The following is a 16,405-nucleotide window of genomic DNA, read 5'->3' on the forward strand; positions in this document are numbered from 1 at the left end:
AGTTCCCACACACCTCTCCAAGTTCCCACACACCTCTCCAAGTTCCCACACACTCTCCAAGTTCCACACACCTCTCCAGGCCCACACACCTCTCCAAGTGGCCACACACCTCTCCAAGTTCCACACACTCTCCAAGTTCCCACACACTTCTCCACACCTCTCCAAGTGGCCACACACCTCTCCACACCTCTCCACACACTCTCAAGTGGCCACACACTCTCAAGTTCCCACACACCTCTCCAGTTCCACACCTCTCCAAGTGGTACACCACACACCTCTCCAAGTGGTCACACACACACCTCTCCCACACACCTCTCCAAGTTCCCACACACCTCTCCAAGTTCCCACACACCTCTCCAAGTTCCACACACCTCTCCAAGTTGGCCACACACCTCTCCAAGTGGCCACACACCTCTCCAAGTTCCCACACACCTCTGCCCAATAACCAGGAGGGATGGAGGCATCTTACGGTTCAGAATGGCTGTTCAAAAAACATAAAGTATTCCATTTAGCCACTGTATTTCAATGCAACTGTTTATCAGTGGCCAAATCTGCCATTTTCAGCCTGTATACCTGTACAGGTGTAAAGAGCTACAACCTACACAACCAGGTAACAACGTGAGTTCAGCCTGTATACCTGTACAGGTGTAAGAGTTACAACCTACACAACCAGGTAACAACAGGAGTTCAACCTGTATACCTGTACAGGTGTAAAGGCTACAACCTACACAACCAGGTAACAACAGGAGTTCAACCTGTATACCTGTACAGGTGTAAGAGCTACAACCTACACAACCAGGTAACAACGGGGTTCAACCTGTATACCTGTACAGGCGTAAAGAGCTACAACCTACACAACCAGGTAACAACAGGAGTTCAACCTGTATACCTGTACAGGTGTAAAGAGCTACAACCTACACAACCAGGTAACAACGGGAGTTCAACCTGTATACCTGTACAGGTGTAAAGAGCTACAACCTACACAACCAGGTAACAACGGGAGTTCAACCTGTATACCTGTACAGGTGTAAAGAGCTACAACCTACACAACCAGGTAACAACAGGAGTTCAACCTGTATACCTGTACAGGCGTAAAGAGCTACAACCTACACAACCAGGTAACAACAGGAGTTCAACCTGTATGCCTGTACAGGCGTAAAGAGCTACAACCTACACAACCAGGTAACAACGGGAGTTCAACCTGTATACCTGTACAGGTGTAAAGAGCTACAACCTACACAACCAGGTAACAACGGGAGTTCCTAACTAATCAATGATGTTAGTTGATCAATCAAGTTTAAGGGAAGGGGTGAAAACCCTTAGACATACAGCCCACCAGGAATTGAGTTTGACACACCTTTCCAAAAGCTACAGTATAGTTATGTTTCATACAACCAGAAGGGGGCACCAAAGACAAACATATTTTCACTGTGTCCCTGCCAGACATCAGAACCAGCTAGACTGCACTGGGTGGGGATATAAAAGGAAAGATAGAAAGGAGAGAGAGAGAGGGGGGGTGGGTGAAAATAAAATAGAGAGAGAAAGGAAGAGAGAACGTGCAAGAGAGAAAGAGACAGGGGGAGAGAGTATGAAGAAAAGAGCAGAGTTGAGAGGTGGGAGGGGAGGGAGAGATGAGAAGAGAGAGGAGAGATCAGAGAGGGAGAGAGAGAGAAGAGAGAGGGAGAGAAGAGAGAAGAGAGAGGAGAGAAGAGAGAAGAGAGAGAGGGAGAGATGAGAAGAGAGAGGGAGAGAAGAGAGAGGGAGAGATGAGAAGAGAGAGGGAGAGAAGAGAGAGGGAGAGAGAGAGAAGAGAGAGGGAGAGAAGAGAGAAGAGAGAGGGAGAGAAGAGAGAAGAGAGAGGGAGAGAAGAGAGAAGACAGAGGGAGAGATGAGAAGAGAGAGGGAGAGAAGAGAGAGGGAGAGAGAGAGAAGAGAGAGGGAGAGAAGAGAGAAGAGAGAGAGAGAGAGGGAGAGAAGAGAACAGAGAGGGAGAGGGATGAGGAGAGAGGGAGAGATGAGAAGAGGGAGAGAAGAGAAGAGAGAGGGAGAGAGAGAAGAGAGAGGGAGAGGGGAGAGAAGAGAAAGAGAGGGATAGAGAGAGAAGAGAGAGGGAGAGAAGATAAAGGAGAGGGAGAGAAGAGAACAGAGATGGAGAGGTGTGAGGAGAAAGGGAGAGATGAGAAGAGAGAGAAGAGAGAGGGAGAGAAGAGAACAGAGAGGGAGAGGTGTGAGGAGAGAGGGAGAGATGAGAAGAGAGAGGGAGAGAAGAGAGATGGAGAGAGATAGAAGAGAGAGGGAGAGAAGAGAGAAGAGAGAGGGAGAGAAGAGAACAGAGAGGGAGAGGTGTGAGGAGAGAGGGAGAGATGAGAAGAGAGAGGGAGAGAGAAGAGAAGAGAGAGGGAGAGGTGTGAGGAGAGAGGTGTGAGGAGAGAGGAAGAGAAGAGAGGGAGAGGTGTGAGGAGAGAGGGAGAGATGAGAAGAGAGAGGGAGAGAGAAGAGAGAGGGAGAGGTGTGAGGAGAGAGGGAGAGATGAGAAGAGAGGGAGAGAGAAGAGGGGGAGAGAATATAAAGGAGAGGGAGAGAAGAGAACAGAGAGGGAGTGGTGAGAAGAGAGAGAGAGAGGTGAGAAGAGAGAGGGAGAGAGAAGAGAGAAGAGAGAGGGAGAGAGAGAAGAGAGGGAGAGATGAGAAGAGAGGGAGAGAGAAGAGAGGGAGAGAATATAAAGGAGAGGGAGAGAAGAGAACAGAGAGGGAGTGGTGAGAAGAGAGAGGGAGAGAAGAGAAGAGAGAGGGAGAGAGAGAAGAGAAGAAAGGGAGAGGTGAGAAGAGAACAGAGAGGGAGAGATGAGAAGAGAGAGTGAGAGGTGAGAAGAGAGAGGGAGAGAAGAGAAGAGAGAGGGAGAGAGAGAAGAGAAGAGAGAGGGAGAGAGAAGAGAGAGAGAGGGAGAGAGAAGAGAGAGGGAGAGAGAGAAGAGAGGGAGATGAGAAGAGAGGGAGAGATGAGAAGAGAAACGAAGAGAGAGTGAGAGATCAGACGAGAGGGAGAGATGAGAGAGAGAGGTGAGGGGAGAGGGAGAGGTGAGAAGAGAGAGGGAGAGGTGAGAAGAGAGAGGGAGACATGAGAAGAAAACAGAGGGAGAGGGAGAGAGTAGAAGAGAACAGAGGGAGAGGTTCCTCACCGGCTCCTTGCCATCCATAGCCTCCAGCCACAGCCTTCTGTTGGACTCAGACAGAGCCTGGAGAGTCACGATGCCATGCCTGGAACAGGTTCACACACCACACAGGACACATCAGTCACATCTCAATGCCCAGGGTCCATAAGCCTTCATCCCAAATGGCACCCTATTCCCTATATATTGCACTACTTTGCCCAGGACCCTAGGCTCTCCATCTCCCATCGGTGTCTGGTCAAAAGTCGTGCATAGGGTGCCGTTTGAGTCGGACTCATAGTGATGCAGTAGCAGAGGCCATGTTTAAACAGCAAACACCTCTAGCAAATGAATTCAATGAAATGACTACTGTGCTTAATTAAACATAGTAGTCTTCACACAGTACTGTGTCCCTCTCTAAATCATGTCAGTGTTTACATTCCACTCCAAATGATGAACATAGTGCTTGATTTGATTTTGTCCTCCTTGCATGCATTCCCTGTATCTCTCCAGGTGGGTCTAATCTCTGAATACACAGCCATTTTGGATCACTATGACAGTAAATTAAACCACTGACAGTAGAGGCTGCCTTCGTGAAACAATATGCAGTTTGTGTGCATCATGCCTCTGGGCCTTGCCAATGTTTTGTGCATAATGTTTCTGTCCCGTCCCAAATGATCTGGAATGAACATACTAATAAAAGGCCTACAGTAGGTATTAGTATTCATGTTATAGTATTAATTTTATATTACTAATGTACTAGTATAAATGTACTAGTATTAATGTTATAGTATTAATGATATAGTACTAATGTACTAGTATTCATGTTATAGTACTAATGTAATAGTATTAATGTTATAGTATTAATGTAATAGTATTAATGTACTAGTATGAATGTACTAGTATTAATGTTATAGTACTAATGTAATAGTATTCATGTTATAGTATTAATGTTATAGTACTAATGTACTAGTATGAATGTACTGGTATTAATGTTATAGTACTAATGTAATAGTATTAATGTTATAGTATTAATGTATTAATGATATAGTACTAATGTACTAGTATGAATGTACTAGTATTAATGTTATAGTACTAATGTATTAGTATTAATGTTATAGTATTAATGTAATAGTACTAATGTACTAGTATGAATGTACTAGTATTAATGTTATAGTACTAATGTAATAGTATTAATGTTATAGTATTAATGATATAGTACTAATGTACTAGTATGAATGTACTAGTATTAATGTTATAGTACTAATGTAATAGTATTAATGTTATAGTATTAATGTAATAGTACTAATGTACTAGTATAAATGTACTAGTATTAATGTTATAGTACTAATGTAATAGTATTCATGTTATAGTATTAATGATATAGTACTAATGTACTAGTATGAATGTACTAGTATTCATGTTATAGTACTAATGTAATAGTATTAATGTTATAGTATTAATGTAATAGTACTAATGTTCTAGTATAAATGTACTAGTATTAATGTTATAGTACTAATGTAATAGTATTCATGTTATAGTATTAATGATATAGTACTAATGTACTAGTATGAATGTACTAGTATTCATGTTATAGTACTAATGTAATAGTATTAATGTTATAGTATTAATGTAATAGTATTAATGTACTAGTATGAATGTACTAGTATTAATGTTATAGTACTAATGTAATCATGTTATTAATGTAATAGTATTAATGTAATAGTATTAATGTACTAGTATTAATGTTCTAGTACTAATGTAATAGTATTCATGTTATAGTATTAATGTAATAGTACTAATGTACTAGTATGAATGTACTAGTATTAATGTTATAGTACTAATGTAATAGTATTCATGTTATAGTATTAATGTTATAGTACTAATGTACTAGTATGAATGTACTAGTATTAATGTTATAGTACTAATGTAATAGTATTAATGTTATAGTGTTAATGTTATAGTATTAATGATATAGTACTAATGTAATAGTATGAATGTACTAGTATTAATGTTATAGTACTAATGTAATAGTACTAATGTTATAGTGTTAATGTAATATGAATTTGTACTAAGTCGCTCTGTTAAGAGTACTAATAAATGACTTAAATGTAATGTAAATGTAATAGTACTAATGTAATAATATCCATGTAATAGTATTAATGATATAGTACTAATGCAATAGTATGCATGTTATAGTATTAATGATATAGTCCTAATGTACCAGTATGATTGTACTAAAATTACTGTTATAGTACTAATGTAATAGTATTAATGTTATGGTATTAATGTAATAGTACTAATGTACCAGTATCAATGTTATAGTATTACTGTATATAGTACTAATGTACTAGTATTAATGTACTAGTATTAATGTTGTAGTATTAATGTACTAGTATTAATTATATAGTACTAATGTACTAGTATTAATGTTATAGTACTAATGTAATATTATTAATGTAATAGTACTAATGTTATAGTAATGTTATAGTACTAATGTAATAGTACTAATGTACTCGTATTAATGTTATAGTATTAATGTTATAGTACTAATGTACTAGTATTAACGCTATAGTACTGATGTAATAGTACTAGTGTAATAGTATTAATGTTATAGTACTAATGTAATAGTACTAATGTTATAGTATTAATGTGATAGTACTAATGTTATAGTATTAATATGATAGTACTAATGTACTAGTGTTAATGTTATAGTACTAATGTTATAGCACTAATGTAATAGTACCAATGTAATAGTACTAATGCACTAGTATGAATGTTACAGTATTAATGTTATAGTACTAATGTACTAGTATTACCGTAATAGTACTGATGTAATAGTACTAGTGTAATAGTACTAATGCAGTAGTATTAATGTGATAGTACTAATGTTATAGTGCTGATGTAATAGTACTCCTGTAATAGTATTAATGCAATAGTATAAATGTAATAGTACTAATGTAATACTAATGCAATAGTACATGTAATGTAATAGTACTAATGCAATACTATCCATGTAATAATATTAATGCAATATTATCCATGTAATAGTATTACTGTTATAGTATTAATGTTATAGTATTAATGTAATAGTACTAATGTAATAGTACTAATATAATAGTATCCATGTAATAGTACCCATGTAATAGTATTAATATAATAGTATAATGTAATAGTATTAATATACCAGTTCTAATGGAATAGTATTAATGAAATAGCACTAATGTAATAGTACTAATCTAATAGTATTAATGTATTAGTGTTATAATATTAATGTAATAGTACTTATGTAATAGTATTAATGTAGTATTATCCATACTAATGCAATAGTATCCATGTAATAGTATCCAATAGTATCAAATGTAATAGTATCCATGTAATATTATCCATGTAATAGTATTAATGTTATAGTATTAATGTAATAGTACTAATGTAATAGTACTAATGCAATAGTATCCATGGTATAATATTAATGCAATATTATCCATGTAATAGTACTAATGTTTTTTTTTTTATAGTGCTAATGTTTTTTTTTTTTTTAAACAAATTCTTATTTTCAATGACGGCCTAGGAACAGTGGGTTAACTGCCTGTTCAGGGGCAGAACGACAGATTTTGTACCTTGTCAGCTCGGGGATTTGAACTTGCAACCTTCCGGTTACTAGTCCAATGCTCTAACCACTAGGCTACCCTGCCGCCCCAAATGTAATAGTATCCATGTAATATTATCCATATAATAGTATCCAGGCAATAGTAAATAAATGTTAACATGAACTAATATATTGATGCATTCCCAACATTACCGCCCACCGGCTAGTAGTAAGAGTTAGCGCCAGCTGAAAGCCATGTAGCTAGATGCTGCAGCCGATGCTGCTGATGTGTTGGAATAGAGCGGCCTGACTGCTGTGGCGACTCAGAACACCCAGACAGCAAAGTGTAATGTAATGATGATGAATGGATGAGCTGGAGATGAACATACGGTGTCCATTTTAGGACAACCTCAGTCGCAAGCCTCATGCCACACTCTGGTGTGTGAGGGCTCCTGGGTATACTTTCCCCTTGGTTCAGATCTAGGATCAGCTTCCCCTCCCCCAATACTAACGAGTAGTGGAGGAAAATAAATAAAGCTGACCTAAGATCAGCGGCAACTCCACCGTAATCCCAGGGTGAGGCTTGAGGATAAGGATGTCCTCAAAAGTACACCGTACAGGAAGATGACTGGGGTCGTGGCTCCACGTTGCCCTTGTGGTTAGAACAAGCACCTTGTGGGCATATCCGATCTTTCAGGTGATAAATGAGTTAGCTACCCAGCCAGTTAAACAGGAGTTAATGTCCATGCTCACCTCAGCAGAGCATCAGATTGGAGATGAAGAGAGAGCTGCTCTGACCAGACCTGGGTTCAAATACTCTTTTAGAAATAATTTAAAATACTTTTTTTAAAAATGTTTGCCTGTATTAATTAAAACCAATTAATGTACGTATATAAAATTCCCAAACTGTAGACCTGCCCATCTGGCATCCTAGGCAAAATAGAACAAACGCTGAAATGATTTGAAAGATTTCAAATAGTATTTGAATCCAGGTCTGATGGTTAGCTACTGCTACACCCTCGCTCTCCATTCTGAAACGCACCGACCCAGCCGAGCGAAGACCTGAATGTGCTGATGCCATCATCTCATCAATTAAAACCACTTGATCAATGGCTTTCCTCCTTGTTCTCCAGGACTGGTTTGATCTGCATCTGAATGTCTGTCTGCCTCTTCCTGTCCTTCTTACTGTACTAGTCAAACATTTACGGTCGTATTAAAATCAACAATGTTCCCCCCATGCATTAAGGGGCTCTGAAATCTGACAATTGTACAATTGGAATCAAGTTGACGAATGACTCCATTACTTCAAGTCAGAATGATATTATTAAAATCAATAAAGTATTATAGTAATTGCAGATGAGAAGAAATTATTCAAGTGGAATATTATTTTAAATAAATTATTATAGTAATTGCAGATGAGAAGAAATTATTCAAGTGGAATATTATTTTTGTGTCACGCTTTCCTTTCCCATCAAAATTGATTGTGATTGGTGAAGTCTGATTCGGTGATTGTGATTGGTGGAATGGAAAGATTTAAAAAAAAACAATGTATTTTATTCAAAGTTAATTTGAAGTTGTGATTTGATAGATTCAGTGAGTGAATGAATGGGCACGACTATCAGCCTTGAACATGCAGTGCAACATGCTCATGCTGCAGTAACATGCTCATCGCTACAGCAACATGCTCATTGCAACATGCTCATCGCTGCAGCAAGTCTCATCGCTGCAGCAACATGTGATCGCTGGTGCAAGTCTGATCGCTGCAGTAACATGATCATGAGTAACATGTGATTGCAGCAACATGCTCATAGCTGGAAAGATTTTTAAAAACATGTATTTTAGCAACATGTTCATCGCTTGCAACATGTAAACAGCAACATGCTCATCGCTGAGCAACATGCTCATCGCTGCAGCAACATGCTCATCAGCCTACAGACATGCTCATGCAGTAACATGCTCATCGCTGCAGCAACATGCTCATCGCTGCAGCAACATGCTCATAGCTGCAGCAACATGCTCATCGCTGCAGCAACATGCTCATCGCTGCAGCAACATGCTCATCGCTACAGCAACATGCTCATCGCTGCAGCAACATGCTCATCGCTACAGCAACATGCTCATCGCTGCAGCAACATGCTCATCGCTGCAGCAACATGCTCATAGCTGCAGTAACATGCTCATCGCTACAGCAACATGCTCATCGCTACAGCAACATGCTCATCGCTACAGCAACATGCTCATAGCTGCAGTAACATGCTCATCGCTGCAGCAACATGCTCATAGCTGCAGTAACATGCTCATCGCTACAGCAACATGCTCATAGCTGCAGCAACATGCTCATCGCTACAGCAACATGCTCATAGCTGCAGTAACATGCTCATCGCTGCAGCAACATGCTCATCGCTACAGCAACATGCTCATAGCTGCAGCAACATGCTCATCGCTACAGCAACATGCTGCAGCAACATTATTACAGCAACATTCATTATTATTATTATTATTATTATTATTATTATAGCTGCAGCAACATGCTCATCGCTGCAGCAACATGCTCATCGCTACAGCAACATGCTCATCGCTGCAGCAACATGCTCATCGCTGCAGCAACATGCTCATCGCTACAGCAACATGCTCATCGCTGCAGCAACATGCTCATCGCTACAGCAACATGCTCATCGCTACAGCAACATGCTCATCGCTGCAGTAACATGCTCATAGCTGCAGTAACATGCTCATAGCTGCAGTAACATGCTCATCGCTGCAGTAACATGCTCACTGCTCTGAGAGAGAGGGGACAGTATAGTAACAGTATAGTAACGTCACTGGTCACATACCGGACTTTACAGAACTTTAACTGAAGAGGTCGCAATAGAGTTCCATGACAGATGTCAGTTCTACATCGACACGAAGAAACACAGAGAGAGAAGAAGAAATGGGTACAAATAACAGAAAACTGAAACAAGACAATTGTACGTATAAAGACTGCTTACTTAGATGGCACATTTAGTCAAACAGAAGGCTTCAGTGAAAGGACACTGAGAAGAACATGCAGGACACGAACAGACAGAGCTGAAAACATCTAAACACATCCACACACTGATAATAACAATAGCTAAAAAACGTCCAATCAGGTTTGAACAGGGAGTTAAAAACGTCCAATCAGGTTTGAACAGGGAGTTAAAAACGCCCAATCAGGTTTGAACAGGGAGCTTAAACAGTTCATGAAAAGGGACATCCACTTGTTTTCCCAATTAAGGCGTCTGTCTTTTCAAATCCCACAAAGTTGCAATCAGTCCCAAGTGACTGCAGTGGAACGAACCAGCACAAGTCCGATGATAACAAGCATTACGATGACAACTGGGTCTGTTACTGTCATCATCATTGACTACCGTTGCCATGCCATAGTCATAGACAGGGCAGGGACCAGCAGGCTAAATAGGAGCGGCATTTTAATATTAATAAGATGATTCATACAAATACTGATATGAATAATGATGACAGACCTCTCCACCACTTCGATGTCGAAGCAGAAACGCTTGTCGATGGAGTCAGTCTTCCTTCGGATACAGGACTTCAGCTTGAACATCTCAGATGGACTCACCACCAGACCATTCTAGAACACAACAGAGGGATAGAACACAACGGATGGATTCATGATTAGGGACTGGATTAGACTGGTGTAAACACAACGGAGGGATTCATGATTGACTGGATTTAGAACACAAGAGGGATTCATGATTAGACTGGTGTAGAACACAACGGAGGGATTCATGATTAGACTGGTGTAGAACACAACAGAGGGATTCATGATTAGACTGGTGTAGAACACAACAGAGGGATTCATGATTAGACTGGTGTAGAACACAACAGAGGGATTCATGATTAGACTGGTTAGAACACAGGGATTCATTGATTAGAACACAACGGAGGGATTCTGGTCTAGAAACACAACGGAGGGATTCATGATTGATTAGATTCTGGTGTAGAACACAGCGGAGGGATTCATGATTAGACTGGTGTAGAACACAACAGAGGGATTCATGATTAGACTGGTGTAGAACACAACAGAGGGATTCATGATTAGACTGGTGTAGAACACAACAGAGGGATTCATGATTAGACTGGTGTAGAACACAACAGAGGGATTCATGATTAGACTGGTGTAGAACACAACAGAGGGATTCATGATTAGACTGGTGTAGAACACAACAGAGGGATTCATGATTAGACTGGTCTAGAACACAACGGAGGGATTCATGATTAAACTGGTGTAGAACACAACAGAGGGATTCATGATTAGACTGGTCTAGAACACAACGGAGGGATTCATGATTAGACTGGTGTAGAACACAACAGAGGGATTCGTGATTAGACTGGTGTAGGACACAACAGAGGGATTCATGATTAGACTGGTGTAGACACAACACAACAGAGGGATTCATGATTAGACTGGTGTAGAACACAACAGAGGGATTCATGATTTAGAACACAACTGGTGTAGAGAACACAACAGAGGGATTCATGATTAGACTGGTGTAGAACACAACAGAGGGATTCATGATTAGACTGGTCTAGAACACAACGGAGGGATTCATGATTAGACTGGTGTAGAACACAACAGAGGGATTCATGATTAGACTGGTGTAGAACACAACGGAGGGATTCATGATTAGACTGGTGTAGAACACAACGGAGGGATTCATGATTAGACTGGTGTAGAACACAACGGAGGGATTCATGATTAGACTGGTGTAGAACACAACAGAGGGATTCATGATTAGACTGGTGTAGAACACAACAGAGGGATTCATGATTAGACTGGTGTAGAACACAACGGAGGGATTCATGATTAGACTGGTGTAGAACACAACAGAGGGATTCATGATTAGACTGGTCTAGAACACAACAGAGGGATTCATGATTAGACTGGTGTAGAACACAACGGAGGGATTCATGATTAGACTGGTGTAGAACACAACGGAGGGATTCATGATTAGACTGGTGTAGAACACAACGGAGGGATTCATGATTAGACTGGTGTAGAACACAATGGAGGGATTCATGATTAGACTGGTGTAGAACACAACAGAGAACTAGGGCCAATAGTATTTCCTGGTCAGCTCTAGTTTATTGTCTAGAACTAGGGCCCAGAGTATTTCCTGGTCAGCTCTAGTTTATTGTCTAGAACTAGGGCCCAGAGTATTTCCTGGTCAGCTCTAGTTTATTGTCTAGAACTAGGGCCCAGAGTATTTCCTGGTCAGCTCTAGTTTATTGTCTAGAACTAGGGCACAGAGTATTTCCTGGTCAGTTCCAGTTTATTGTCTAGAACTAGTGCCCAGAGTATTTCCTGGTCAGCTCTAGTTTATTGTCTAGAACTAGGGCCAATAGTATTTCCTGGTCAGCTCTAGTTTATTGTCTAGAACTAGGGCCAATAGTATTTCCTGGTCAGCTCTAGTTTATTGTCTAGAACTAGGGCCCAGAGTATTTCCTGGTCAGCTCTAGTTTATTGTCTAGAACTAGGGCCAATAGTATGTCCTGGTCAGCTCTAGTTTATTGTCTAGAACTAGGGCCAATAGTATTTCCTGGTCAGCTCTAGTTTATTGTCTAGAACTAGGGCCAATAGTATTTCCTGGTCAGCTCTAGTTTATTGTCTAGAACTAGGGCCAATAGTATTTCCTGGTCAGCTCTAGTTTATTGTCTAGAACTAGGGCCCAGAGTATTTCCTGGTCAGCTCTAGTTTATTGTCTAGAACTAGGGCCCAGAGTATTTCCTGGTCAGCTCTAGTTTATAGTCTATAACTAGGGCCCAGAGTATTTCCTGGTCAGCTCTAGTTTATTGTCTAGAACTAGGGCCCAGAGTATTTCCTGGTCAGCTCCAGTTTATTGTCTAGAACTAGGGCCCAGAGTACTTCCTGGTCAGCTCCAGTTTATTGTCTAGAACTAGGGCCCAGAGTATTTCCTGGTCAGCTCTAGTTTATTGTCTAGAACTAGGGACCAGAGTATTTCCTGGTCAGCTCCAGTTTATTGTCTAGAACTAGGGACCAGAGTATTTCCTGGTCAGCTCTAGTTTATAGTCTAGAACTAGGGCCCAGAGTATTTCCTGGTCAGCTCTAGTTTATAGTCTAGAACTAGGGCCCAGAGTATTTCCTGGTCAGCTCTAGTTTATTGGTGGTCCTTTGTCTCAGTTGGTAAGCTGGCGGCCCAGGGTAGTGGGTTTCCCGGGACCACCCTGAATGTATGCACACATGACTCTAGTTTGGATAAGCGTCTGCTAAATGGCATATATTATTATTATTTATTATAGGGCCCAGAGAATTTCATGGTCAGCTCTAGTTTATTGACTAGAACTAGGGCCCAGAGTACTTCCTGGCCAGCTCTAGTTTATAGTCTATAACTAGGGCCCAGAGTATTTCCTGGTCAGCTCTAGTTTATTGTCTAGAACTAGGGAACAGAGTATTTCCTGGTCAGCTCTAGTTTATTGTCTAGAACTAGGGCCAATAGTATTTCCTGGTCAGCTCTAGTTTATTGTCTAGAACTAGGGCCCAGAGTATTTCCTGGTCAGCTGTAGTTTATTGTCTACAACTAGGGCCCAGAGTATTTCCTGGTCAGCTCTAGTTTATAGTCTATAACTAGGGACCAGAGTATTTCCTGGTCAGCTCTAGTTTATTGTCTAGAACTAGGGCCCGGAGTATTTCCTGGTCAGCTCCAGTTTATTGTCTAGAACTAGGGCCCAGAGTATTTCCTGATCAGCTCTAGTTTATTGTCTAGAACTATGGCCCAGAGTATTTCCTGGTCAGCTCTAGTTTATTGTCTAGAACTAGGGCCCGGAGTATTTCCTGGTCAGCTCTAGTTTATTGTCTATAACTAGGGCCCAGAGAATTTCATCGTCAGCTCTAGTTTATTGTCTAGAACTAGGGCCAATCGTATTTCATCGTCAGCTCTAGTTTATTGTCTAGAACTAGGGCCAATAGTATTTCCTGGTCAGCTCTAGTTTATTGTCTAGAACTAGGGCCCAGAGTATTTCCTGGTCAGCTCTAGTTTATAGTCTAGAACTAGGGCCCAGAGTATTTCCTGGTCAGCTCTAGTTTATTGTCTAGAACTAGGGCCAATAGTATTTCCTGGTCAGCTCTAGTTTATTGTCTAGAACTAGGGCCCAGAGTATTTCCTGGTCAGCTCTAGTTTATTGTCTAGAACTAGGGCCAATAGTATTTCCTGGTCAGCTCTAGTTTATTGTCTAGAACTAGGGCCCAGAGTATTTCCTGGTCAGCTCTAGTTTATAGTCTAGAACTAGGGCCAATAGTATTTCCTGGTCAGCTCTAGTTTATAGTCTAGAACTAGGGCCCAGAGTATTTCCTGGTCAGCTCTAGTTTATTGTCTATAACTAGGGCCCAGAGTATTTCCTGGTCAGTCTCTAGTTTATCAGCTCTAGTTTATTGAACTAGGGCCCAGAGTATTTCCTGGTCAGCTCTAGTTTATTGTCTAGAACTAGGGCTAGTTTATAGTCCTAGGGGGTATTTATTGGTCAGCTCTAGTTTATTGTCTATAACTAGGGCCCAGAGTATTTCCTGGTCAGCTCTAGTTTATTGTCTAGAACTAGGGCCCTGGTCAGCTCTATTTATTGGTCAGTTCTAGCTTTATAGTCTATAACTAGGGCCCAGAGTATTTCCTGGTCAGCTCTAGTTTATTGTCTAGAACTAGGGCCAATAGTATTTCCTGGTCAGCTCTAGTTTATTGTCTAGAACTAGGGCCCAGAGTATTTCCTGGTCAGCTCTAGTTTATTGTCTAGAACTAGGGCCCAGAGTATTTCCTGGTCAGCTCTAGTTTATAGTCTAGAACTAGGGCCCAGAGTATTTCCTGGTCAGCTCTAGTTTATTGTCTAGAACTAGGGCCCAGAGTATTTCCTGGTCAGCTCTAGTTTATTGTCTAGAACTAGGGCCCAGAGTATTTCCTGGTCAGCTCTAGTTTATTGTCTAGAACTAGGGCCCAGAGTATTTCCTGGTCAACTCTAGTTTATTGTCTAGAACTAGGGCCCAGAGTATTTCCTAGGGGTCAGCTCTAGTTTATTGTCTAGAACTAGGGCCCAGAGTATTTCCTGGTCAGCTCTAGTGTCTATAACTCTAGTATTTCCTGGTCAGCTCTAGTTTATTGCCAACTAGGGAGTATTTCCTGGTCAGCTCTAGTTTATTGTCTAGAACTAGGGCCAATAGTATTTCCTGGTCAGCTCTAGTTTATTGTCTAGAACTAGGGCCCAGAGTATTTCCTGGTCAGCTCTAGTTTATTGTCTAGAACTAGGGAATTTCATGGTCAGAGTTTATTTCTAGAACTGGTCAGCTCTAGTTTATTGTCTAGAACTAGGGCCAATAGTATTTCCTGGTCAGCTCTAGTTTATTGTCTAGAACTAGGGCCCAGAGTATTTCCTGGTCAGCTCTAGTTTATTGTCTACAACTAGGGCCCAGAGTATTTCCTGGTCAGCTCTAGTTTATAGTCTAGAACTAGGGACCAGAGTATTTCCTGGTCAGCTCTAGTTTATTGTCTAGAACTAGGGCCCGGAGTATTTCCTGGTCAGCTCCAGTTTATTGTCTAGAACTAGGGCCCAGAGTATTTCCTGGTCAGCTCTAGTTTATTGTCTAGAACTAGGGCCCAGAGTATTTCCTGGTCAGCTCTAGTTTATTGTCTAGAACTAGGGCCCGGAGTATTTCCTGGTCAGCTCTAGTTTATTGTCTATAACTAGGGCCCAGAGTTTCATGGTCAGCTCTAGTTTATTGTCTAGAACTAGGGCCAATCGTATTTCATGGTCAGCTCTAGTTTATTGTCTAGAACTAGGGCCAATAGTATTTCCTGGTCAGCTCTAGTTTATTGTCTAGAACTAGGGCCCAGAGTATTTCCTGGTCAGCTCTAGTTTATAGTCTAGAACTAGGGCCCAGAGTATTTCCTGGTCAGCTCTAGTTTATTGTCTAGAACTAGGGGGTATTTATTGGTCAATAGTATTTCCTGGTCAGCTCTAGTTTATTGTCTAGAACTAGGGCCCAGAGTATTTCCTGGTCAGCTCTAGTTTATTGTCTAGAACTAGGGCCAATAGTATTTCCTGGTCAGCTCTAGTTTATTGTTTCTAGAACTAGGGCCCATTTCCTGGTCAGTATTTCTAGAACCTGGTCAGCTCTAGTTTATTGTCTAGAACTAGGGCCAATAGTATTTCCTGGTCAGCTCTAGTTTATAGTCTAGAACTAGGGCCCAGAGTATTTCCTGGTCAGCTCTAGTTTATTGTCTAGAACTAGGGCCCAGAGTATTTCCTGGTCAGCTCTAGTTTATTGTCTAGAACTAGGGCCAATAGTATTTCCTGGTCAGCTCTAGTTTATTGTCTAGAACTAGGGCCCAGAGTATTTCCTGGTCAGCTGTAGTTTATTGTCTACAACTAGGGCCCAGAGTATTTCCTGGTCAGCTCTAGTTTATTGTCTAGAACTAGGGCCCGGAGTATTTATTGGTCAGCTCTAGTTTATAGTCTATAACTAGGGCCCAGAGTATTTCATGGTCAGCTCTAGTTTATTGTCTAGAACTAGGGCCAATAGTATTTCCTGGTCAGCTCTAGTTTATTGTCTAGAACTAGGGCCCAGAGTATTTCCTGGTCAGCTCTAGTTTATTGTCTAGAACTAGGGCCCAGAGTATTTCCTG

The 16,405-nt window shown here is 40.7% G+C and overlaps 1 protein-coding gene across 1 annotated transcript in view; it reads right to left on the reverse strand.

The window, feature by feature from the left end:
• LOC118380965 (rho GTPase-activating protein 42) overlaps positions 1 to 16,405 on the reverse strand; it is a 239,068-nt gene that overhangs the window by 92,908 nt on the left and 129,755 nt on the right. The window contains exons 10-11 of the mRNA XM_052468730.1: positions 10,241 to 10,350; positions 3,179 to 3,257 (exon numbers count right to left, since the gene is read on the reverse strand). Coding sequence (XP_052324690.1) covers positions 3,179 to 3,257; positions 10,241 to 10,350 — 189 coding nt within the window. The remainder of the gene's footprint in view (positions 1 to 3,178; positions 3,258 to 10,240; positions 10,351 to 16,405) is intronic.

Source organism: Oncorhynchus keta, chromosome 18 (assembly GCF_023373465.1).
Source record: "Oncorhynchus keta strain PuntledgeMale-10-30-2019 chromosome 18, Oket_V2, whole genome shotgun sequence".
Taxonomy (NCBI): Eukaryota; Metazoa; Chordata; class Actinopteri; order Salmoniformes; family Salmonidae; genus Oncorhynchus; species Oncorhynchus keta.